Here is a 25,905-nt window from a genome sequence, read left to right on the forward strand (position 1 = left end):
AGCCCCCAGTGCCGGGCAGCTGCTCCCAGCCCTGTGCTCTGCAGAGGGAACTGGGCCCGGGGCTGCAGAGCTGCCCCACGACTCTGCTGCAGCTCTGCCTGCACAGGAGGGGCTGCACGCCTTGGAGCCCCGGCCCTGAGGGCAGAGGCTTGGCTGGGGCACAGGAGGGAGGGGGCTTGTGCAGAGGGAGGGGCTGCACTGGAGGGGATCCTCTGGGCATCTCTAAACTCTCCCTGCCACAGCATTTCTGGGTTTTGTTTTCTCTCCTTCCCTGATCTTCTCTCTGCTTCCGGGAGATTTTCCTCCTGCAGGTGTCTCCCTGTGCCTCATCTCTCCCTGCCAGCACTCCCAGACCCCAAATCTCTGTGCACTCTCCTTGGCCTGACAGAACCCTGCCTGTTTGCAGGGCACTGGCTGGGGGCAGGTTCTGTTTGCAGCTTGGAGAAAGGACAGCGCAGACTGAGCCTGATGGCTCCAGCAAAGGTGCTGCTGGTGCTGTCCATGGGCAGAGTGGCTGAAAGCACAATAGGGATCTCCTGTGAACCTACTGATCACTAAAAGTAACAGTTCAGACGTCTCATGCACTTGTCAATATTCATAATCAACCTTTAATATTTATCCTTCTTTCCCTGCCACTCTTCAATAGTAGACAGCTGACTACAAATTCTTAGGAAATTTCCACATTTTTATCAAAATCCTTGTCTTGGAAATATTCTATGACTAATCAGAAGCCCTCAGTATGTCAGAGCTTCATGAGCATTTCACCTCCCCTGCACCAGAAATACTCAGTACTCACAGGATCTGTGGGCATTGGGATGTTCCAGCTTTAGGAGATCTCTCCAGGAGCTGCAGCTGCATTGTCCTGCAGCCAGAGGTTCCTGTGCCAAGGGCTGGCAGTGATTCTGCCCCAGGCACTTCTCAGCCCCTTCCCAGCCCTGACTGATTGAAGCTCTCTGTGCCTCTGTGCTGTGCCTGGGCTGGCTGCAGGCAGTGCCCCAGCCCTGCTGGGCTGGGAGAAGAGCTGCTCAGCAAGAGAAATGTGCTTTTGAAGCTCTGCTTGGTTACCAGCATCACCCACTGTGCCAGGAGCCCAGCCCAGCTCAGCAGCACAGACACAGCACAAGGACTTTAATGACCGTCTCAGGGGCTGCTGTTGTTTTCATTAGTCTCATTCCCAGAGAGTGTGCTCAAAAAACTTCTCAAGAACTCAATGTGTGATTGAAACACTGAAGTTTCTTGGACTTTTAATGGGCCCCACTGAGGGACATGACTGAGAAAGTGTCCCCAAGTAGAGCATAATGCTGGAGCAGAGATGACAGCAAGGGACAAGCAAGGGGAAGGTGTCTCTGGTGCTGAGCAAACCTGGATGTGTTTCAGGAATGCAAAGGGCCCAGGCCTGAGCCCCAGCCCCTGGCAAGGCAGATCCTGTCCCTCCCTCATTGCTCAGGGCTCTTCCCGGGATGGGCACTGGCATGTGGGGATGTGCAGTGCCAAGGGCAGGACCATGGGGCGGCCCCTGCCAGGCTGCTGAGCAGGGACAAGGAGGCACTGAGGCCCCAGGGCTGCAAGGGTCACTTGTCCCCTCGTGGCCTCAGGCCCAGGGCCAGCAGCCATGGCCAAAGGGCTGCACAGGTTGGCTCTGTCAGGGCCTTGCAGCTGCTGCACATCCCTGAGCCCTCTGCAGCCCAGGCTGTCCCACGGTGTCCCTGCCCTGCGCCTCTGTCCCTGCAGGCTGTCGTCACCCCCGGCTGCCCCACCTCGCTGGCCCTTCCTTTGCTGGCAGCTCTGCCTCCTGCTGCCCCTGCCTGGCCACACAAAGCCTTGGGCTGCTCCAGGCTCCTGCTGGGGAAGTGTTGCACCACAGCCCTGCCCTGGGAGGGAAATTCCTTTCTCCTCCTGTGTCCAGTCTGTCCTTCCCCAGCTGCATTTGGGGCATAATTTTTCTCTCTGGCTGTTTCCCACTATGGAGAAAAGCTCCACCATTTCCACATCCACCCTTGAAGCCCTGCCAGGCCATTCCTGATCTGTCCTCAGTCTCTTCACAGCTGAGCCCAGGCACATCAGCCTCCATACATGGGTTATGTTCTTGAGGCCTGCAAAACCCAGCTCAGGAGATCTCTGGGCCCTCTCCAAGGTGTTTGCAAAGGAAAACCTTCTGCTCATATCACCAGAGGCCAAGGCCAGGCAGAACTGTCTGTCCTGGCAGCTTTTGTCTGGGAGCAATCCTAGGATAGATGGAATTTTGGCGGCCAAATTCCAGTTCCTGCCATAGCCCCTGGACAAGAGGGTCAGTTCTTTTCCGCAAGAAGAAAGGAACAGAGACCCAGTGCTTCTGAGGCAACTGAGATGCAACCATCAGAGGCCAAGGCCAGCCAGAGCTGGCAGGTTTTTTTCTGGCAGATACCCTTGCATACAGGAAATTTTTTAGGGGAAGTACCAATTTTGTCCATGGGTGTCGAAAAAGAGGGACAGTTCTTTTCCATAGCAAGGAAAGCACAGAGACCCAGTGGTTCATGGGCAGATGAGAAGCAGCCCTGGACATTCCAAGATCAGCCAGACCTGTCAGGTGGCCCCTGGGAGGCCAAGCCAGCCAGACCTGTTCCCTGTTCCCCTCATTCCATGGATCCCCACAGTGTCCCAATGGTCTCTTGTTTCCAGGAGGCCCTGAGGTGTCACAATGCCCCCTTGGTGACACCAGGCCCTGAAGGGTCGGAATGGTCTCCATGGTTCCACAAGGCCCCACAGAGTCATGGTGGTCTCTGGGTTCCATGGAGCCCTGCAGTGTCACCGTGGCCCCAGAGTGTCACAATGGACTCCATGGTTCCACCAGGTCCTCACCGTGCCACCATGGTCTCCACAGGAAGGGAACAACCCAGCCCCAGCGTTGCAGGGGCAGATGAGCCACAGCCACAAGAGGCCAAGGGCAGCCAGATCAGATGGTGCTGGCAGATTTTGTCCTTGGATATAGGGAATTTTAGAGGTGGAACCCCAGTTTCAGACCTGACTGCCTGGAGGAGAAGGACAGTTCTTTTCCATAGGAAGGCAAGCACGGAACACCGGTGTTTCAGGGGCAGATGAAAGGTGACCATCAGAGGCCAACGGCAGCCAGACCTCTCCGTTGTGGTATTTTTTTGTCTGAAAGCAACCCTTGGATTTAGGGAATTTGGGAGGTGGAACCCCAATTTCGGCCATTTCTGCATTGTTAAGGACGGTTCTTTTCCAAAGGAAGGAAAGCCCAGAGCCCCCGTGTTGCAGGGGCAGAAGCAGAGAGAGAAGGCTCCTGGGAGGCCGGGCCAGCCAGACCTGTTTGTCCTGGCGGCTTTTGTCACTGAGAAATCCTTGGACCTAGGGAATTCTGGAGGAGGATTCCAAACTTTGGCCATGGGCATCTGGTCAAGATGGATGGTTTTTCCCATAGGAAAGAGAAGCGTGGAGCCCAGGTGTTTTGGAAGGAGATGAGAGGTGGTCACCATAGGCCAAGAGAGCCAGACCTGTCTCTCCTGGCACCTTTCATCTGGGGGAAATCCTTGGATATTCAGAATTTTGAAGGTGGAATCTCAGTTCTGGCCATGGGCACCTGGGCAGGAAGAAGAGTTCTTTTCATCAGAAAGGAAAGCACAAAGCCCCAGTGTTTCAAAGGCAGATAAGAATCAGCTCTTTGGAAACCAAGGCCAGCCAGACTTGTCTCTCCTGGAAGCTTTCACCTGGAAGAAATCCCTGGATATAGGGAATCCTGGAGGCGGATTCCCAACTTTGGCCATGGGTGCCTGGATGTGAAAGGTGCTTTTTTCCCATAAGAAAGAAAAGCACAGGGTCCCAGTGTTTCACAGGAAGATGAGAGGTGGCCCCTGGGTGGCCAAGCCAGCCAGGTCTGTCTGTCCTGGCAGGTTTCATCTGGGAACAATCTTTGCATAGAAGCAAACTAAGAAGAGGAATCCAAATTTTGGCCATGGGCACCTGGAAGAGAAGGACAGTTCTTTCCACAGGAAGGAGAGCACCGAGCCACAGTGCTCCAGGGGCAGATGAGCAGCAGCCCTGGACATGCCAAGGTCAGCTGGACCTGTCAGGTGGCCCCCAGGTGGCCCAGCCAGCCAGGCCTTGATGCCTTGAGAAGCCACCTAGAGCAGAGGCTGGACAGTGTTACAGGAGTAAAGTGGGGATTTATTAAAAAGGCCTTCAAAGGATTCACCTGGGCAGTACAAGGGCCTGGCTGAGGGTACACCCAGGATGGACGCCAGGTCACGTGTTTACACACTTTTGTAAGATTTGGTTCATTTCCATATTGGGGTTAATTGTCCAATTATACCTTCAGGTTATGCAGCCCCACCCTCCCAGTCTGCTCTTCTCCATTCGCTGGTGTTTTCACTTTTTGGGCCTGAAGCTGCAGTGGTGTCTATGGTTCTCGGGCAGGAAAAGGATTGTTTTGTCTGACTACACTGTAAAAGAACTTGCTGACACTCTGCATGAAGTTCAGAGTTACAGACTGATACAGCACTGAATTGGGAAAATATGGAAGCTAAAACTTAAGGCATCAGCCTGTCCCATGTTCTCTTGGTTCCATGGGGACCCACAGTGTTACAATGGCTCCTCGTGACACTCTGGGCTCCACAGTGTCACCCTGGGCCCTTGGATCCATGGGAGCTTCCCAATGGTCTCCTCTGATTCCACGAGGTCCCCACAGTGTCACAACTGATCCATGGCTCGATGAGGTTCCCCGGTGTCACCAGGGTGTCCTTGGACCTGCCTTGTCACAACTGACCCATGGTCCCATGAGGTTCCCCAGTGTCACCAGGGTGTCTTTGGACCTGCCTTGTCACAACTGACCCATGGCTCCATGAGGCTCCATGAGGTTCCCCAGTGTCACCATGGTCGCTGTCAGAGGCTGGATGAGATCAATGTCCCCAGACACCTTGGGCTGAGCTGTCAATCAGTCACACAGATGGGACAGCGCTGACCCAGCTCTGAACGCCTGAGATATCAGAAGTCCCAGCTGGGGGGAGGCCCACGAAGGCCCAGGGGCTTAAAACCAAGGAGCACAAGGTCAGCCCCTGGTATGGACTCTGCCTTCTCCTGGGGTTTGTGTCTCACCCACACTGGAGCCCCGGGAGCTGGGAGCCACATGTGTGTCTTTCTGTGGAGCTTCTGTCTTCCTGCCTCTCTCTCTTTCCTCTCCTTCTAATGCTCTTTATATGGAACAGTTTTGGGTACCTGAAAAACTTCAGTGTTTAGGGCTTTCCAGGCTAAATGGGCTGAGGGAATGAAGTTACAGCTGTGACAAGTGATTTAAGTTGGATTGGATTTGTATTAAACGCTTTTCCAAAGTTTCTTGTTCTTTTGTACTTTGCCAGTAAAATTTTGGGGGTCCCGAATGGGCGCTGAGGGCACTTGGGGGTCCCGGAGGGTCTGGGGGACACTGATGGGACAGATGGGGGCGGTACCGGGGTTCTGTGGAGCGCGGGGCATGACGGGCGTTGTAGTCCCGGCTTTAATGGGGCTCTATGGGGCCGCAGAGCATGACGGGAGTTGTAGGCAAAAGAAAAGATGGCGCAGACCCCAGGCCCCGCCCACAACGCCATGATCCATGGTGCCGATTGGTTGAGGCCGTGATCGGCGGGAGCCCCGGCCAATGGGAGGCAGCGGGGGCGGGAGCAGCCCATTCAACCCCTCCAGTCCCTCCCAGCACAGCCCAGTTCATACCCAGTACAGCCCCAGTCCCCCTCCAGTCCCTCCCAGTACAGCCCAGTTCATCCCCAGTACAGCCCTGTACAATCCCAGTGCCCCTCCAGTCCCTCCCAGTACAGCCCAGTTCATCCCCAGTACAGCCCAGTACAGCCCCAGTGCCCCTCCAGTGCCTCCCAGTAGAGCCCAGTCCCTCCCAATACACCTGAGTTCATTCCCAGGCCCTCCCAGTCCCCCCAGTGCCATCCATATCCCGCTCCAGTGTCCCCCAGTCTTCCCCACAGCGTTCCCGCCCATTGCGGGGCAGCGGCGCAGACGGAATGTCCTGCGGCCCAAACCTCCTGCTCCTGCCACACAGCGCCAGCCTTCTCCCCTCCTCCTCCTCTCCCAGCACGGCACAAATTGCAGCTCGGAGGAGGCTTCCCCAGAGAGGGCTCCGGCTCCTGTCTCAGCCCGAGTGTCCCTGCAGAGGAACAGGGCATCCTTCAGGCACTTCCACAAGCTCAGGGTTCCCATTTCATGGCGAATCTGGGATGCCGGGGGAGAACGCCGGGGCATGGCCGGCCCGGGGCGCTCGGGCGGCGCTCGGGGCCGCTCCTGGCCCGGGCCGAGCGCTGACAGCCGCGTCCCGCCCGCAGGGAAGGCGCAGGAGGCCCGGCAGGAGCGGCCCCGGCGGGTTCGCTGCTGGGCAGCGGCGGCTGCGGCGGCGGCTGCGCGGCCACGCGGCTCTCGGACGGCGCCCGGGGAGCGGCGGGGCCGGCGGCGGGCACGGAGGAGGGGAAGGAGGAGGAGGAGGGAGAGAAGGAGAAGGAGGAGAAGGATGGGGCTGTGCGGGGCAGGCGGCGAGCTCAGCCCGCTGCTGCCCTCGGCTCGCAGGTGGCCATCAAAAGGGTGCCAGGGAACCGCGTCCAGCGCCGGGGCGAGCTGGTGATGAGCCGGGCCAGCGGCAGAAGCCGGGCCGTGCCGGGCGGGGCTGAGCCGGGGCCCGGCAGGGTGGGAGCTGCCAGGACGCCTGGAGGGAGAGCGGGCGTGGGGCCAGCGCAGGGCGCAGAGCATCCCGGGCTGGCCGAGGGGTTCCCGACCCCCGGCACGGCATCAGCCCCACTGACGGCATCGTGCTCCTCCCGCAGCCCCACGGCACCAGCGCAGCCCTGGAGATCGCGCTGCTGGACAAGGTCTCCTCTGGCTGTGCTGGTGTCATTCAGCTCCTGGAGTGGCTTCAGCTCCCCGACAGCTTTGTGCTGGTGCTGGAGCATCCGGAGCGGTGCCAGGACCTGTCGGGTTCCCTGGCGGAGCGGGGGTTCCTGCCGGAGGAGGAGGCACGGGGGCTGCTCCGCCAGGTGCTGGAGGCTGCAGCATCCCCCGCATGAACTCTGTGTTCCACAGGAACCCTGTCCTACAGCCCACCAGAGGGGATCCACCAGCAAGGCTACCACGGCGAGGCAGCGACGATCTGATCCCTGGGCCTCCTGCTGCACCACCTGGTCACGGGGAAGCACCCGTTCAGGAGGGGCCAGGAGATATCTGGGGTCAGATCTTGTTCCCAGGATGGCTCTCTCATGGTGGATCCTCATCTCTGGCCTCGGGAGCAATACCAGTGCTGGGAGACAGCAGCAGCTCATGGGCATTCTGGTCTGGCAGCTGCTGAGGAGGTGGCACATGTCCTGCTCTCCTGCTCTCCTCCAAACAGAAAATCCATGGGGAAGTTTAGGCCCAGCTCTGGGCACACCCAGCATGGCCTGGGCACGGGAAAAGGGGGCAACTTCTCCAAATGACTGGTGATTTCTGGTTTCTCTCCCCAGAGTGCCTGGATGTCATTAAGAGGTGTTTGTCCATGCAGCCCTTGGACAGGCCATCCTTAGAAGAGATTTTCCGTGATCCATGTTCCTCTGCCCTAGAAGATGGGAGAGATCCACATGCACAGTTGGATCCAGGGGCCTGGCAGGTAACAGCTCCACACATCTCTTGGCACTAAGTAGCAAAGCCAACCAGACAGGTTTTGTCCTGCCTGTAGCTCTGAGCAGGGGTCAGCAGGAGGGAACACAGCTCATGGGCTGGAGCTGAGCTGGAGACCTGGTGTGGCAAGCACTGGTGGCCAACATCCCCCTGGTTTTGCCTGCCATGGCTCATGGATGGCTGGGGCCCTGGGCAGAGCCCTGACAGCCTGGTCTGGCCCAGGGAAGAAGGAGCCCCTGGAGAAGCTGTCCCAGGTGGGGCTGCTGCTGGGGACAGTGAGGACACAGGGGAATGCTCCCAGATTTAGGCATTGCACAGCCTGGCCGGGAACCAAAGGTTCCCCCTTTGCTGGGGCAGATGCAGCTGATCCTTCAGTCGGCTGCCAGGCTGCTTTTGGCAGGGCTGGGGGCATGGGCTGGGGTGGGTACGAAATGGGAGTGGGCTCCTGGCCCTGCCAACAGCCCCCAGCACCCACCGTGCCCCGGACTGGGGCTGGGCTGGGGCAGCCAGCCTGACACAAACAAACCCCCATGGTGGGAGCAGAGGTGGGACTCCAGACCCTGTGCAGGGGCTGCTTTGCTTTGCAGGCAAGGAAGGGCTTGGGCTGCTCCACTGCCCTTGTTTGCTTTGGGATCACCATGGGGGCAGTGCAGGGGAAGGGAGAAAGCCTGGGATTCCCTCCCCCATGGTGGGTTTTTCCCTGGCATGCAGGGGTTGGGCCTTCCTTAGGCCCCTGACAGAGATAAGATCTTTGACCTTTTTTCTTGTTCCCCTTTTTCTCTGTAACCTATTTTCCATAATTTGATGTTTGTCTTTCTAGAGGAAGCGTTTCAGGTGGAGTCCAGTCTGGATCAGGACGTGCTTGGGAGCAGCTGCAGAGTGGATGGGCTGTGCCCTTGGAGAAGGCTGAGGGCATCGTTTGGGAGCAGCTTTTCTTCCAGCGGGGGATGGCGTGAGGTGGGTCCTGTCTGCTGGGGATGGTGGGATCAGAGCTCTGGGGAGATGGCAGCGAGCACAGGAGCGTCCTGCTCTGGGCAGCTGCTGAGGGCTGGAGGTGCCGTGGCTGGCTCCAGGCTGGGCACATGTCCTGCCCTCCTGCTCTGCTCCCAAAGGCAGCAGTGATGGGCAGCTCTGGGCACAGCTCTGGCACGGCCAGCATGGCCTGGGCACCGCGGGTGGCTGGGACAAGGGGACAGGAGCCTTCAGCTGACAGGGCTTTCTGGTTTCTCTCCTTGCAGCCGGGCTCTGCGGGTGCTGAGGCTGCTCTGGGCTCTGCCAGGGCCCTGCTGGAGCTCAGCACCGGGCTGCAATCAGCCAAAGGAGAAATGGGGTGCCCTGCAGCACAGACTGGCTTGAGCATTTTAGCAACACAGCTCAAGAAAACATGCAGCCACCCAAAAAATAAACTTGTTCAATAACTTCTGAAATGAAATCAATCTGGGATGACCCCAAATGACTTTTTGCAGCTTGCTCAAGCAGTAGCACAGCCCTTCTCTGAACTGTTCTCTCTTCTCCCTGCCTTTTACATCCCAACTGCTTCCTCTTTTCCCCCAGTGAGTTCCCAGCCTATTCCAGTCTCCATCACACTGTTCCCTTCCTTGGTGCCCCTCGCCATGAGGAAGGCCGAGCCCCAGGCTTAGGGACTCATCCTGTCACTGGCTGAGGAGCAGCAATGTCTCAAGAGGTCTGGTGGGATTTTAGTGTCATTCAGAGCTGCTCTCCAGCCCCCAGCTCTCCTCACTGCTGAGTTCCCGCTCCTTTTTCCTCGTCCTTGCAGCAGGATGAGCTCTGTGAATCCCCTGGAGCCTCCCCACTCTTTCCAGCCCACGCACCCACCTCAGTTAGGCTGAAGCTGCAGCTTCTCTGTCCCCTCTGGCACACCAGTGCAGTCCCCTGTGCGGGGAGCCCCAGCCCCAGAGCACAGCACTCAGCAGTGCAGTCGGGGCTGGAGCAGCTGCCCTACAGCCCTGCCTTGGCTCTTTGTGGCAGGGAATGCTCCCTGTTTGCAGCTGTCCCTGCAGGATGGCCCCAGGGCAGAGCCCAGCCGGGCTCCCACTGCAGCCCCTGAAGCTTGGGGCAGACAGTGGTCCCAGAGCTGAGGTTCACGGGGAGCTCCCGGAGCTGTGCCTCGCACTCTGTTGCCGTGTCACCGTGCAGGCTGGCTTGTACTGGGTGAATGTACCAGCCCTGGTTTGACTGACAGGGGCCGGGCCCATCACATCTCTCCCAAGGCTGCAGGCATTCCCCAGGCCAGAATCTGAAGGGGCACAGAGATCAGAGCAGTGAAATAATCCAGACCGGGTTTTCAAAGGCCCTTTAGAAGGAAGGGCTTGAGAATAAACGTGCTCCGTTTGCCACATAAACATAAGGGTGAGTGGTCTCTTTGGCTCCAACCCACTTTCCTCCCCGAGCCAACGTTACCCTCTCCCTCACACGTCCCCCTTGTGCCTTCCCACTGCCTTGTCCTGTCAGGGCTCCCGCAGCCCCTCATCCCTTTGTGGCCCCGTCCCCTCAGGGTCTCCCCAGCCCGGCCAGCCTGCCCGGCAGCAGCGCCACAGCCCCACAGGAGCTCCAGAGGAGCCCCACCAAGAGGCACCTGGGAGCCCTCAGCAATCCAGCCAGCAACACACGGGCAGGAGGACACGGATGGCGCTTCCTGCCTGGGACAGGGCCATCTCCAGGCACCGCTCTCACAGAGATCCCCACAGCTCCAGCCCCTGCCCGTCTGCTCTGTGGGCAGCACAAGGGCTTCATCAGAGCCACCAAAGGCCAAGGGGCTTCTGGCCATTTTCCCTGCAACCCTGCAAGCCTGGGCAGCTTGCTGAGCCCAGGAACCCTTTTCTCCCTCTTCCCCTCAGCCCTGCAGAGCCTGGACAGCCAAAGAAAGATCCTGGGAGTCTGTCTATAGCAACACATCCTATATTAACATGCTAAAGAAAAACAAAAAGAAAGAAAAGAACAATCTTAACGAAACAAAACATTCCTGCTGGCTCAGGTGGCCCCAGCAGACAGAGCCTCTGGAATCAGCTCTCTGCAGAGCTCCAGCAGCGCAGCCAGCCGAGCCCTGACAGACGAGGCCGTCTCCTCCATGCCCTGCAGAGCCGATCACGCAGGCTGTCAAAGATGGAATATGGAGCTCTCTCTGCTTCCTGGACGATGTACGGTGTTTGAACTGCCAGGCTTGCGACGGCGTCACTGATGTCATTGGCTGTGCCTTCAAGGGCTGAAAGAGAGAGGAACAGAGCCATGGTCAGTTCCCCCATCTGAGGGGACCCGAGGGGACTCTGTGCCAGGGCCATCCCAGCCGGCTCTGGCCATGGCCAGCAGGGAGCAGGGACCAGCTGGATCAGCCCGAAGCTGCTGGCCACGAATCCCCCAGGTGCCCTGAAAGCTCTGTGTGCTCTGCCCACGCCGGCCCTGGTCCACACAGGGAGCAGAGCCCTCCGCAGCCGGGGCAGGGCTCGCAGCTCCCCCGGCAGCCCCCGCTGGCAGCCCGCTGCCCTTGGTCACCCTCAGAGAGGAGCTGGAGCTCTTCCTTCCTCCCCCTCAGGTGCCGCCCGGCCGTCCCTGGGAACACAGAGCCTGTCAGGCCCAGGGCACAGCTCCCTGCCAGCGGCGCCGCCAGCCCTGTGCCCACACGCCCTCCTGGCCCGGCTCGTGGCTCACCCATGAACCTGACGGCCGCCTCTCGCAGGGGCTCCTGTGGGCTCTGCAGGTAGGGCAGGGCCCGGCGCAGGTGCTCGGCCACGCTGCTGCTGTCCTCTGCCAGCTGGAGAGAGCGGCAGGAGGGAAGGGTTGGCCCCGCAGCCCCCCGGGCCGGGGCTCCATGGGCACCCGGCTGGGGCCGCAGGAGCCTGGAGCAGAGCCCGCGCGGCCTCGGGCTGCAGCAGCGGGCAGGGGCACAGCTGCCAGCCCGCACACCGAGCACCGCGCTCAGGGGCTGCTCCAGGCTGGGGCTGCGGCTTCCCAGCCCTCCTTACCAGGCACTCGGGGAACTGCCACAGCTTCTGGTTCTTCACCAGCTGTTCAAGGTCCCTCCTCCTGAGGAACTCGGTCGCACAAAGCAGTGTTTCCTGAGAAGCCTGGAGAGCAGCAGAGACGCGGAGATGGCCCCACAGCCCAGGGCGCAGGACCCCGTCCCTGTGCCAAGGCCAGCAGGAGCTGCAGCCTGCGAGGCGCCAGGGCAGGGCCAGCCCAGCCCCTGCCAGGGGCCAGCGGCAGCTGCCGAGTCCTCACCTCTGCCACTCGCTGGTTCTCATCGTGGCAGTGGAAGAAGAGTGGTACCAGGCTCTGGCGCACGTGTGCCTTGAGGACCTTTTTTTCCTCTTCCGGAAAAAAATCCAGCATCTCTCGGAAGATAAACAGGGAGCACAACTGCACCTGGCTGTCCTCCTGTATGAAAGGAAGGAAGAAAGACCTCAGCGTCAGCTGCTTCAGGCCCACCTGGGCACAGCCTGTGAGTGCACAGGGCACAAAGTGTGCGGGCAGCACGCACTGGCCGTGGCTGGAGGCGCAGAGCCTTACATTATCAAAGAGCGGCAGGAGCGCCTCAGCCAGCTGCAGGGCGAGGGCGCTGGTTACTGGGGCACCATTGCAGAAAAATAAAGCTCTGAGGAGAACCGTGGTCATCCTGAGCATGGTGCTGTCATCTTCGTGCAGGAGCTCCACGAGCCTTTCATGCAGGCTCCACATCCTTATGGCCATCTACTTGTGGGACACAAGTGTGTGAAACACCATCCTGCTGCCACAGGGCCCAGGGGCCACAGGCCTGTGCCAAAGCCCTGGGGCAGCTGCAGCAGGAGGCAGGAGAGCTGGCAGCAGCTGCCCCAGTGCCCCAAGGCCAGCCAAGCCCCAGGGACTGCCTTCCCCAGCCCCACGCTGGCAGCACGGCTTCAGCCCCTGCGCTCTTCTCACCGAGACACTGGTGGTGCCGAGCGCCACGAGGCCTCGGAGTGCCAAGCGACGCCTCCCCCTGCACTCGCTCTGCAGGTGCTTGGACAAGAACTGCAGGAGGCTGTCACGGCACTCACTCACATTCAGGTGCTCCAGGATCTGAAAGGCACAGGCCGGTGACGGGGGAGCGGCCGGCGGGAGCCCAGAACCGCCCAGGGCCGGGCCCAGGCAGCAGCACAGGGCGCGGGCTCCGTCCCAGGCACTGCGGCCAAGAGAGGGCAGAGAGCCGGGAGGCAGCTCAGCGAGGCAGCGCCGGCCTTCAGGCTCACCTCCACAAGGAACGCCAGGGCGGCCAAATCCCGGCACGGCGTGTCCTTGCTGAGCAGCCCGAGCAGGTGGAACGCAATCGCGGAACACGCGGCTTCGGATGCGCGGTGCATTTCTCTGACAGGAGGAAACACGAGTCAAAGCCCTCAGCCAGCGGGGGCAAACCTCTCCCAGGACTGCCTCACAGAGGTCTGGCCTTTCTCCACCACCCTGCAAGGGGCAGCTGAGCCCTCTGGGAGGTTGCTGCTCTTGGGCACGCTCCTCTCCCAGCCTTTTGCAGCCTCCTTGGCCATCCCTTGGTGACAAGGCCTTCTGGCCCACGGCCACGGGGACTGTGTGGGGCACCTCGGGCACAGGGCACACATGCCGGGGACAGCTGGGGAGCAGGGGGTCTCACCTGGCCAGCACACCCACAGCACAGTGGTGGGTGTCAGCACAGAGCAGTGTGTCCCAGCCACGCTTGTCTTCCATGGCCACCACCACATCCTCATAGTGCAGTCGGCAGAGCAGGGCCTTCAGGGTCTGCTCTGCAAAGCTGTGCACAGAGCAAAGCCCAGGTCACGCTGGGAGCACTGGCCCTGCCCTGGGCACATGGCAGGGACAGGAGGACTGGCATGGAGCACCTGCTGGGGCTGGTGGCAAGGCCGTGTTGCTGCTGGCATCCCTTCCAGAACGTATCGACCTCCTCTGGCACATCCAGAGTGCTGAAGAGCACTTGGAAGAGCAGATGCACAAAGAGGCCGGGGAAATGCACGGTGACTACATGTGGCACACAGGGCAGCTGGAGGATCTTCCACATCACCACGGTTGCCTGCAAAGGACAGAGCAGCCCGAGACAGCGCTCAGTGCCGAGGTGTCCATGTGGTAGAGCCCGAGCACGGGAGGGAGAGGCCCGGAGAGACGCAGGGGGAGCACCGGGCCTGGTGGCCCTGGAGCTGCCCCGAGGCCAGGTTTCAGCCCAGCGCCTGAGGCAGGGAAACGCCGAGGGGGAGGGAGGATGGAGAGCTGCTGGAAAGGTGGCCTTGGGGCCAGCAAAGGCAGAAACTCACAGCCAGGGCAAGGACAGCCGTGTGGTCCCCATCGGAGGTGCACGTGCTGTGCTCTGGCCAGCTCCCCAGCACATCCAGGAGCACGAGCATGGCCGGCTCTGCAGTCCTCAGCGAGCACATGATGCTCTTCCACATGGCCAGAGCAGCTCTGTGGGGTCAGAACTCTGTCTCAGAGGAGTCTGGGACACAGCAGCGTGGCCTGGGCGGCAGCGGGGAGCTGAGCTGCTCTGCCAGCCCTGCCTCTGCCCACTGCCCCTCACTGGCAGCACGCAGGCAGCCCAGTCCTGTGGGCACTGGCCCCTGAGGGGCAGGGGGAAAGCATGGCAGCACGCTGGGGGGCTGGCAGGGGCCAGGGCTGGCAAAGGGAGCAGCCAGAGGGCCCTGGAATTCTCTGTGTCAGACACCTGGGACAGGCTGCACAGGGGGAAGGGCTGCTGAGCCCTGAGCCCTCTGGGCAGGTGGGCCCCGTACCTGTCACACAATGGGGCCACACGCAGGAGAGCCATCACCACGTCAGAGGGCTGTGCCTCTGTCAGATCCAGAAGGGGCCTGTACAGATTGTACTCAGGAAACTCATTGGCCATGAGCCACTGGTGGATGTACCTCACCATGGCGGGCACCTGGAGAAGGAAGGGGAGACTTGGAAAGCTGCCGGAGGAAGGAATGTGCCCAGCTGCCCCAGAGAAGTGCTTCCCTTGCCACCACACTGCCATGGCCTCAAAGGCTCCCAGGGAGCAGCAGGCATGGCTTGGGAGGCCAAGCAATTGCTGGGAGGAGAAAAGCCAGGCCACAGGCTGCTTACTTGCTTTGGGCTGGAAGGACCCTCCTCCACAAGCATATCCAGCAGGGCAGCGCTGGTCTTGGTTTTGAAGATGGGAGAGTACACTCTGAGCACGGTGCCCATGGCGCTGCTCTCTTCCTCCCGAATCCTCTTCATGAATTTGCAAACCATCTGCAGCAGAAGGGCAAGAAGCCCGGGATGCTGCATGGAGTGCTCTGAGCACAGTGCTGGGCTGAGCAGTGCCAGCAGGCCCAGCCCAGGTGGGGATGGCTGCAGGTACCTGCGCTGTTCTGCGGAAGCGGCCACGGGTGCGTTCCTGCTCTCGTGTGCGCTGCACGGCTGCACCTGGCAAAGAGCGAGCGCAGCCCGAGCTGAGGGGCTGCGGGAGAGGCCGGAGAACACAGCCCAGCCCTGCGCTGCCCAGGCAGGGACAGTCCCGTGACGGCCCAGGGCACGGAGCACGGCTGTGGGGTGTCTGCCCGGCCCCTATTCCATCCTGTCCATGGGCATGGCCCCAGGGGATGGCATGGCATGGCATGGCATGGCATGGCATGGCATGGCATGGCATGGCATGGCATGGCATGGCATGGCATGGGGCCAAGCTGGCTGCAGGCACCAGCCCTGTGGCCCAGCTCTGCCACTCACCCTTCCGCCGTGGCTGGAACTGCTCCAGCTCTTCAGGCTGCTGTGCTGGGGCAGCTCCAGGGCCTTCTTTCTCCTCCTTCCCCCAGGCCAGCTTGGACACGCTCGCAGGTCTGAGCTCTACGTCGCTGCCTGGATTCATGGCTGCTTGCAGAAGGTGAAAAGGAAAAGGTCCGAGTCAGCAAGTGCTGCAGTCGTGCCTTGAGGGCACCTGCAAGAGTGAAGACTTGGCAAGGCTACAGGACAGCAAGTCCTGCACTCTGCTCTTGGGGCTCCAGCCACAAAGACAGGAGACTCCTGTCAAGGATGGTGCAAATGCCACAGTCTGCCCTCGAGGGCAGCTGCAGAAGATTTGCCTCGGGAAGGCCAGGGGTCACCAAGTGCTTTGGTCTGGCCACGAGGTCACCTGCAGGAGTAATACCTCTGGAAAGCTCTGGGTCAGCAAGGAACGAGTGGCTGTGCAGGGCTCCTCACAGCACCGCTCTCTCGCGTCCTCTCTCGTTGAGTGCACCGAGCACTGTGGAGTGTAACTGTAACTTGTAACTGCCAACACCTCTGCCAGAGCGTGTCACCAAGGGCCCTTGGAATCCCTGTCCCGTTCCATTCCACGGTGACCATGCTGCACCGTGTCACCAAGGGCCCTTGGATCCCCTGTCCCGTTCCATTCCACGGTGACCATGCTGCACCGTGTCACCAAGGGCCCTTGCACGCACTTCCACCTGTCCTGGGGCCACCCCCAGCCCCCCAGAGTGGCCCAGGGTGGAAGGAATGCCTTGCCCCGGGTGTGTCAGACAGCCCAACAGGATCTTTAGGAAGGGCTCAGCCCATCAGCAAACGCTGCCCTGCTCTGCGGGCTCAGAGCAGCAGGAGCCCCCGGAGCTGCTGACGCAGCCGCGGCGGGAAGGGCACGGGGCCTCCACAGAAGCTGGCACGGCCTCCTCGGGACACGTCCCACATGGTGGCCATCCTGAGCACGGCCGTGGGACACAGACCGGGAACGTGTGGACCAGGGCAGAAATGCTGCTCTGAGCCCTGGGGCCCGGGCAGCGCTGACAGCAGCAGGTGAGGCACAGTCCCTGCCCAAGCAGAGTTCCCCGAGCCCTGGCAGCACCGGTGCCCGTCTCCAGAAACCTGTGCCCCAAAAGGGCTTCTCTGCCCGAGGGCAGCCAAAGCTGGTGTGCACTGGGGGCTGTGCTCCGTCCTACAGGGGCTGTTGGTAGCAGCACCTGGAGCAACTGGTGGCAACACTTGGTGCTTGATAGATGTTGTTGCTCCTTCCCAGAATGATTTTTTCATGGAAGGGATTAGCAGCAGCACAGAAACACCAACAGCTACTGAACTTCACAGGACAAAGAGACTCCACCGAAACACTGCCATGTTTCCATGTGCTTTTGCGTCTTTCTTGCACTCTGAAAGAAGAAGAATTGGCCCAAGCCCTGCTATTCAAATCTCCAGCTGCTGTGTGTCTTCCTGTGGCAGCTCACTGCAAACAAAACTGGCTGCCTGCTCAGCTGGGCAATGGACAGCCACAAACAGGGAGGGCCCTGGTGAACATCTCTTTGGTCTCGTGGGGCAGCGAGGGCACAGGAGACAAAGACTGCTCCTCCCGAGTTCATGGGGCAACAGAGAGATTTTATTTCCCAAGCCCCCCCTTACACAGGGCATTTGAAAGACCAGGCCTGGAAGCTCTCATCGGTTTGAGCTCCACGCCCCTTCAGGTTCTGGCCCGTGAGGTGCCTGCAGTTTTGGGAGATATTTGATTGGTCAAGACCCCTGTCAATCATGGTAACACCTCAACCTTCTTTTCTTTATAAAATTCTGTGTATTGTTCTCTGTCACCCATCTGCAAGGGCCCTTTGCCAACATGGGGACAGAGGACAGCGTGCATCTAATTTGCACTGGAGCTGCAGCATTCCCCTCCAGGAACTGTTAGGGGAGAACTCAGGCCACAGGCATAATGCTTCTTGGTTACAATTGAACTTATCTCTAGAAGCAGAAAGCTATTTAACCCTGAGCCCATTTAACACTTGGAGAAAAACCCAATTTTATAAAACAACCTTTCAGCACTTGATCCCTTGGGGAAAAACCAAACTCCCAGAAAACAGTCTGTAAACAGAAAAACTGTTTGTAAACATGAGAAATAATTTGTAAACAAATCAAATCCATCTATGAACTGTCCATGAGGCAGGTGATCATTTGTAATGCTGTCTGTGGTTTCCAGTGTCCATATTTTAGGCAGCTGTATTGCTCTGTTGTAGGATTTATTGTAAAACATGAGAACAGACTCAGAGGGGAGGAGGGTGTACCCTCAATCCAACCCCTTTCCCCTTTTTTCTTTGTCTAAGAAATAATAATAGGATTAGAACATGGATTTTGAATACTATTAACTTATGCAAAGTTTCATCCAGGTTTACTGATAATATTTTTCTTTACCAGCCAGGTTCAGGGCAAAGAACTTGATTGGGAGATGTTTTGATCAGGGCAAGGAACTTGGTTGGGAGACATTTTCTGTATTTATATTTTATCTAGTGCAAACCATATACTTTTTTCCCTTTGTTAGAAGTTAGAAATTTTTTATTGACTTTAATAAAATCTGACTTTTAACTTTTAAAATGATGACAAGTGGCAGAATTTCAGTGAAAAAACATTGCAACTGCAATTTGCTTATGACAAATCAATGTTCTGTCTGTACCTCAGTGGATATTCTTTGAATCATACCAGTTTATCTTGAAGCAATGCAAGAATAATTACACAAATATTAAGAAAAGACATGTTAATGCACATACTAGGACTTCTTTAAGACAATGATTTACTAAAATATGAATATCAATCTAATATCGATATCCAAATGAGATGGACAAAAACTCTCTAAGAGTTTAAAGTTAGAAAGTGTATGTTTATTGAGTCAGCCAGGCAGTAAGTGGGATAATTCCCTAATGCACACTGCAAAAATCACAGGTATTACAAAGCTTTTTTATTTGCAGAAGTCTTGAATACACAAAATATGAATGCATATTCATATCCCTGTCACTTCCTCTGCTCCGCTTCATGTGCTAATTGGCAAAAAGGCAATTAAGCATGTGTGGTTCTGTTCCCTGAAATGAGTCGGGGGTCCATTTCGGGGAGGGGTCTCCAAAATGAAGAAGCAATATAAGCCTTCCTCGTTCTGACCTTTCTGCCTTTCCCATGGATACGTGACAAATGAAACCTTGCCGTTTTCCTGTGCTTAATGGATCCCTAAAGTATGGGAAGTCTGCAACTGTTTTTGTGCCCCTGAAATCTGTTTATCACCAGGAGCGGGGCTGGGATGTGCCCTGGTGCCTGGGACATCACCAGGAGTGGGGCTGGGATGTGCCCTGGTGCCTGGGACATCACCAGGAGCGGGGCTGGGATGTGCTCTGGTGCCTGGGACATCACCAGGAGCGGGGCTGGCTCTGATGCTCTCCAGTGCCTGGGACATGACACGGGGCGGTGCTGGCTGGGGTTTGTTTGGTGCCTGTGCAATCCCAAGGGCAGTGTCACAGCGGGGCAGCTCTCAGTGTCCCCAGCAGGTCACAGTGTCCAGGGCAGCCCGTGCCAGCGGTCACTGTGCACACGGGGCAGGCTGGGCTGGACAGGGGACGGGGCAGAAACGCTGCCCCGGGACTGGGGTCTGCCCCTGCCTCTGGGGCCCAGCCCCTGCTGGGAGCGCCTTGGGCAGGGCACGGGGCTGCTGCCAGGCCAGGGGGACAGGCCGTGCCCCCTGTCCCCTGCTGCTGGGCCAGGGGGACAGGCCGTGCCCCCTGTCCCCTGCTGCTGGGCCAGGGGACAGGCCGTGCCCCCTGTCCCCTGCTGCTGGGCCAGGGGACAGGCCGTGCCCCCTGCCAGCTGCCCAGGCCCCTCTGATGCCTGTCCCTCGTCCCTGTGGCTCCTGTCCCCACCACTCCCCACCACCTTCACTCCCTCCTTCAAAGCCCCACTCAACCCCTTCACAGTGACCTCTGGAAAGAAAGAATGAATGAAGGAAAGGAAGTGTTGGCTGTTCACCCTGGCTGGATATCAGGCACCCACCAAAGCTGCTCTCTCACTCCCCTCCAGAGATGGACAGGAGGGAGAAAACAGAATGAAGGCTTCATGGGTTGAGCTAAGGACTGGGACAGATCACTCAGCAAATGCCATCATGGGCAAACCATTTTCAAAATTGGAGATAATAATGGAATTTATTGCTATCTGGATCAGGGCAGGATAGTGAGAAGTAAAACCAAGCTTTAAAAACACCTTCTGCCCTTCCCTCCCTCCTTCCCAGCTCTACCTCCCCCCGCAGTGGGTGCAGGGAGACAGGGAATGGGGGCTCTGGTCAGTTCATCCCCTGTTGTTTCTCCTGCTGCTCGGGGGGAGGAGTCGTTCCCCTGCTGTGCCAGGGGTCCCTTCTGGAGACACTTCTCCATGAACTTCTCCACGGTGAGTTCATCCCACGGACAGCAGTTCTCCACAAGCTGCTGCAGCGTGGCTCGCTCCTCCATGGGCTCACAAGTCCTGGCAGGGCCCTGCTCCAGCGTGGGCTCCTCTCCAGGGGTTTGCAGGTCCCTGCCAGGTCCCTGCTCCAGCACAGGTTTCTCATGGGGTCGCAGCCTCCGCTCAGGCATCCCCCTGCTCCAGCACGGGCTCCTCCAGGCGCTGCAGGTGCATCTCTGCCCTCTGTGCCCTCCACGGGCTGCAGGGCCCAGCTGCCTCCCCAGGGACTGACCAGGGAATCTCAGGGCAATCAGCTCCAGCAGCTGGAGCAGCTCCTGCACCTCCTGCCCTGCCCTGCCCTGGGGGTGTGCAGAGCTGTTCCCCTCACAGGTCCTCACCCTGTTCCTCCCTGCTCACAGTCACAATTCCAGCATCACCCATTTTCTTAAATCTCTTATCCCAAAGGCGTTACCACCATCTCTAACAGGGCCAGCCTTGGCCAGCAGCCAGTCTGTCCTGAAGCCGGCTGGAATTGACTCTGTGGGACATGGAGGAGCAGCTGCTCTCACAGAAGCTGCTCCTAGATCCCCTGCCTTACCAAAACGTGGCCATGCAAACCTGGTATAAGTATGGTAGAGTTTTTATTACCACTATTAATTCTTATTATTTCTATTACCTCTATTTTTGCTATTAATGGTACAGTTATTATTATTACTAGTATTTTTAGTCTTTTGGACTCTATATTAATAGTGGCTAGATTAGAACTGGAAACAAAGGTACTTCATTGCAAGTAGCGGCTAGAGTTTTGTCAGCCTCTTGCCCTGCCCTGTTCTGTGTCATTGCTGTGTCTGTGTGTGAAGCTGCTGCTGCCAGGCCACCCTATTTCTCTGGTTTGGAAAATTCCATGGCATTGCTCACATGTCAGAAAGAGAGGGGCTCATTCCATTCAAACGCATGCCCTTAGCTCTTTGAGTCCCATTGTTGGAAGCTTGTTTTCTAACATTGTTGACTTTCTCAGCTTCTGTTAATATTTGTGATTTTATAACAAAATGTTCTTGGATGTGATTGTGCAAGATTCTCTAATCAGCTTTCAGTTTGCTCTTGGGTTTCTTACCGGTGTGTCCGAGCTGACGGCAGCATTTTGGGTGGAAGGCTTCAGTGGGAGCTGGGATTGCCTCGGCAGCAGCTGGTTTTGCAATGTGAGCAGAGCTGACAGAGATTCCGTGCGCTGAATATTCCGCCTGGTTGGAGCCGCAGTGCCCGGCTGGAGGGAGCCGCGCCGGGCGCTGCGGGTTGTGCCGGGCCGGGCAGCGGCCGCAGCCCCGGCAGGGCCCGGCCGTGGACACGGAGCCTTTGCTGGGCAGGGCTCGGCCCTGCGGCGCCGGGCGGGCGGTGCCGCTCCCGCCGGGAGCCTGCGGGAGCCGGGACAGCGAGAGAGCCCGGGCCGAGCCTCAGCCCCGGGGCACGGCCCGGGAGGGGGCACAGCCCGGGGGTCCCGCAGAGCCTCCCTGCTCCAGAGCCGCGCCTGCCGCAGCGGGGCAGCTGCGGCACCTGCGGGGCACGGAGGAGCCGCAGGCGGCGTTCCGAGCGCTCCTTCGGGGCAGGATTTTGTCCCGCTGCGGGGAATTCCCGCGGGCCGGGCGGGCCGGGGCCGCTGCCGAGCGCCGCCGCCTTTCCCGGGAGCCGCCGGGCAGAGCTCTCTGCTCGGGGCTGGGAAAAACACCTTCACTCCCCTGGGAACATTTAAAAAGTTTAATACAGGACAAGAGGAGACAAGGGCCATAGAGCAAAGGTTGTTAGGGCCGGGTGCATCTCGGCACTGAGCCAAGAGCACACGCTTATCTCCGGAGATACCCCTTGAATATCTTTTCCCTTACACCAGCCGGTTGCATATTCATAGTTCCTTATGCATAGTAAACTTTTTCCCAAGCTAGTTTACATATTCCAAGAACTGTTTAGCATGGCTCCTCCTAGGTTGCACCTTTTTAGGGCATGTGTATTCCTTGGTTGTGGTTTTGGTCCTTTTTTATCATCATCTTCAGTTTTGGCCCCGGCCCACACTGCCTTCAGACGGTGAGTGCTGATGGTTGGCAGATCTGTACAGGTGTCCTCATCCTGTGCTCACTGGATGTTATCCCATCCAAGCAGGAATTTTAACACAAGCATGCTTCTATCAGCTATGGCACTAGTATGTCTGAGCGTAATCAATGAACAACAGAAATAAAAACTATATAACAAAGTTATTGTAACACCACACATATAAAATCCAGTGGAATATTTGCAAAAAGCCAATATTATAATATGTATCTATGACAGGGCCAAGGGCCGGGTGCCCGCTCGGTGGCCCCGGGACAGCAGAATTTTGGGGTCCCGGTGCTGGCTGCCGGCAGAGCCCCGGCGCTGGGCCGGGGATGCGTGGGACCCTCCCGCGGTGGGGTTGGGCTGCCCGGGGCAGGCGCTGCATCGTCAGCCCGGAGCCACCGGGGATCGCCCGGTACCGGCGGGGCGGGGCTGGGGAGCAGAGAAGGGCGGCACCGGAGCTGGGGGACCCTCTGCAGCCTGCGGGGTCGGACAGACCGATAAGGGGGTCCCCGGGAGCCTGGAACGTTGTGAAAAACGCCAATCACTTGGTTTTTAAAATTTTAAACGTTTAATAATAATAAAATGGTTATAAAAATAGTAACACAATTAGAGTAATCAAATTTAGAGTTAGGACAATTACAAGACAATAAAAAGCAAAAAATTATAGATGTCCAGATGCTCTCAGACACTTAAGCCAGGACAAGCATGCCTTGTGAACAAAGGAATAACCTTAAAAGCAATAGCCTATTGCATATTCATGTATCTCATACATGATGCAGAAATTCCTTGCAAATTAGGAACTTTTCTGGATTTTGTCAACTTCTTTCCCTTAATCCTGGTGCTTCCATAAAGATGGAGACAAGATGGAAGAATGTTTGTCTTTTCTGATAAGGAGGTTGTAACTCTATGTGCCCCAAGTCACCGCCATCCCTGTGTGAAGAGTTTATTGATTATCTCATCTCTTGCTTGGGCAAGTAAAAAAATCCTACATCGCAGAGTTTCTATTTTAATATTATGTTGTTACCTAAAACTCTATTTAACACACTACTTAAGAGAATGAATACAGCATAACTTTCTAACATTACACATATAATATTCATTGTAACATTTGTGAAAAGCCAATCATAAAATAAGCATTCTACACAGAAAGTGTTGAAATGGTAAAACCAGTCAAAACCCCTTAGGAATTGGAAGGAAAACCAGAGGCAGTGGCAGCTAACACCTCTGAAACCCGTGGCTTTTGCTCCTCTCTTCGACCTGAGAGCTTCCTGGGCAGGGGCGACTCTTCCAATTGCACCAGCGTGGCCATGGCTGGGAAGGGCAGCGAGCAGATGGGTTGAGCTTCTCCTGCCAGCCCCTGAAGTGCCAGCTGTCATTTGTGTGCGCTGAGGATTCCCTTCAGGCTCGGAGCTGGCGCAGCTGCTCCTGGGCGCTGCTCGCCCGCAGGCGCAGCGGTGCTGCAGCCGCTGTCCCGCACACAGGGAGGGCTCTGGAGCCTCCCAGGGCACCAAGGAGCGGAGCAGGGAACGTGCCGGGATCTGCTGCAGGACCGTGGGGCTGTGGGGGATCCTTCGGTCTCTTGGATGGGGCAGGGAGGGGGCAAATGGAATCAAGGTGAGACAGGATCAGGCAGCCCCACGCCAGGCAGCGTTTTCTCCTCTGAGAGCTGCTCTGAGCTGAGCGAGCTGGTGAATCCTGCGGAGCAAATGAGACCCGGGAGCGAGGGAAGGGCTGGCTGGGAAGGAGTCAAATAAACCCAGTGGGTATTTCCCTTTCCAAGGGGCTCCTGGGGAGACAAAGGAGACAAGAAGGGTTCCCCATCTCATGACATTCCCTTTTTTCCTTCAGTAGCCCTATTGCAGTCGCTGCATACAAGAGTTTAGTTGATCCCTTTGATGCCAGGCAGCATCCAGAACTTCAACCTGGCTGGATCCTGCCCTGTCTGCCTATCATCGAGCAGAGGGAAAAGATAAAGAACCTGGGTGGGGGTTGAGCCAAAATGGCATTTTGCCACTTCTGATCTGCTCCCAGCTTTTGCAGCAGGGCACCAACCCCATCGCTGCAAACCACTCCCTTTTGCAAGGCACACGTGGACCTCGCTGGTAGCTCAGGGCTCCTGAAGGGGCTGCTGCAGTTGGCAACTGGAGCTGTTGTTGAACTTTTCACATTGCTTAACCCCCCCTGCCAAATGCCATCAACTGTCTGAGGAAGGACACAAAAATATTACCCTGGAGGGGCCAAAAACTTGGAAAAGGATGAAAGAAATGTTCTGATGATGACAATGACAAAAAACCACAATTTATTTTTGACAGCAAATGAGTACCCACAGCCCCCCAGCCCTCCCAGACTGGCAGGCCGCGTGGGGCCGTTTCCATGGCATGAGGAGCTGGCAGCCTGCAGAGAGAAACCAGAGAGCCACGGTCAGTCACAGAAGGCTCCTGTGCCCCTGTCCCACCACGGCCTGTGCCTGGGCCAGGCTGCTGTGTGCTCAGATCCCAAACCTCCTGACCCATTCTCTGTTTTTAGAGAAGGGCAGAGTGGTAAGCCACATTCCATCTCCTCTGCTGAAGCACAGCCCAGCAGCCTCCTCAGCAGCTGCAAGGGCGGGATGCCCGTGTGCCTGGTTTCCTGGCTCCCCGGCAGACCAGGGGTTAAACGTTGGGTGTCTCCTGGATTGTCCCCGGAAAGAGCCCATCTCTGCACCGAGCTACCTTTTTTCATTTGTAAATTAGGTCTTTCTTTCTCTTCCAGGTGTGGTTTCTCCAGCCCCGGCTGCAGACACTGGTCATATAAAACTTTAAGAATCTTTTTCTACAAGCACAACTGACTTGATGTATATTTTACATAAGCACAAATTATTCCATAACATGTATTACAATGGGGCTGCGGAGATCCCCTGCAGGTCCATGGGGCTGCAGAGATCCCCCTGCAGGTCCATGGGGAGCCAGAGATCCCCTGCAGGTCCATGGGGATGCAGAGATCCCCTGCAGCCCCTGGAGGAGCCGGGCTGGAGCTCGGCGATGCCTGAGAGGAGGCTGTGAGCCCGCGGGCAGAGGGGCCCCGCTGGAGCAGCCTGTCCTGGCAGGACTGAGCCCGTGGCACAGTGACCCACGCTGCAGCACTCGGAGGGGGCTGTGCCCAGGGGATGGACTCCGCTCCGAGAAGTTCCTGGAGAAGTCTCGGCCGGGAGAGAGCGCAGGGTGCAGCAGGGAACGACTCCTGTCCCTGAGCAGAGGGAGAAGCCCCGGGGGATGAGCTGAGCATGGCCCCATTCCCTGTCTCCTGCCCTGCCGGGGGAGGAGGTGCAGCTGGGAGCAGGGAGGCGTGGGGAAAGCTGCATTTAAGGCTCTGCACTGACTTCTGCTCCTGCTCCGAGTCTTTGGAGTTTTCCGCCAGAAATCTCTCCCCTGCCCCACCCACCCACAGGGCTTCGGGCAGGTTTCCCTTTTCGGGGGAAATCAAAGCGAAGCACTGACGCGCTAACGAGGGGCAGGAGAAGTGAGGCTCCTGGGCTTCCCGCAGAGGCGGAGGCACGGGAGGCGCAGGGCCGGGAAAGCCGTGGCGGGAGGCGCGGAGAAGTTTGTTTGTGTGGGCAGCTCAATCCCGGCTCGGCCCGGGCCCGTGCCGGGGCTGTTCCTCATCTCCGGCTTTCCCCTCACGCAGCCCGGGGGCGCCGAGAGCGCGGGGCGAGGCGGGGCCGTGCGCAGAGCCCGCCCCGAGCTCGCTGCCATTGGCCGCCGGTGCCGTCAGTCGCGGTCGCGGCGCGCTGATTGGTGGGAGCGGGGCGCGGCGCGGCCCCGGCGGCGGGCTGAGGGCGGCCGTGGCCGCGCAGCGCCGCCATTGGCTGAGCGGCTGTGCGGGCCCGGCAGCGGCGGCAGCGGCCGGAGCGCGGTGAGGCGGCGGCGGCGGAGCTCGGAGGCGGCCCCGGCGCAGGTGGGAGCCGCGCTGGGCTCTGCGGGGGCTCGGGGCTGGCTGCGGGCGGAGGGGGCGGCAGGGGGCTCCGGCGGCTCGCCGGTGCCGTGTCCGGCCCGTGCCGGCCCCGGGCTGAGGGCGCTGCGGGAG

At 58.4% G+C, this 25,905-nt stretch overlaps 1 protein-coding gene across 1 annotated transcript in view; it reads right to left on the reverse strand.

Moving 5' to 3' along the window:
- Window positions 1–25,905, reverse strand: part of LOC144248867 (uncharacterized) — a 552,852-nt gene that overhangs the window by 437,737 nt on the left and 89,210 nt on the right. The window contains 1 exon segment of the mRNA XM_077790845.1: window positions 11,046–11,052. Within this exon segment, the coding sequence (XP_077646971.1) occupies window positions 11,046–11,052 (7 nt within the window).

This window comes from Lonchura striata, unplaced genomic scaffold (genome assembly GCF_046129695.1).
Source record: "Lonchura striata isolate bLonStr1 unplaced genomic scaffold, bLonStr1.mat Scaffold_99, whole genome shotgun sequence".
Classification (NCBI taxonomy): domain Eukaryota; kingdom Metazoa; phylum Chordata; class Aves; order Passeriformes; family Estrildidae; genus Lonchura; species Lonchura striata.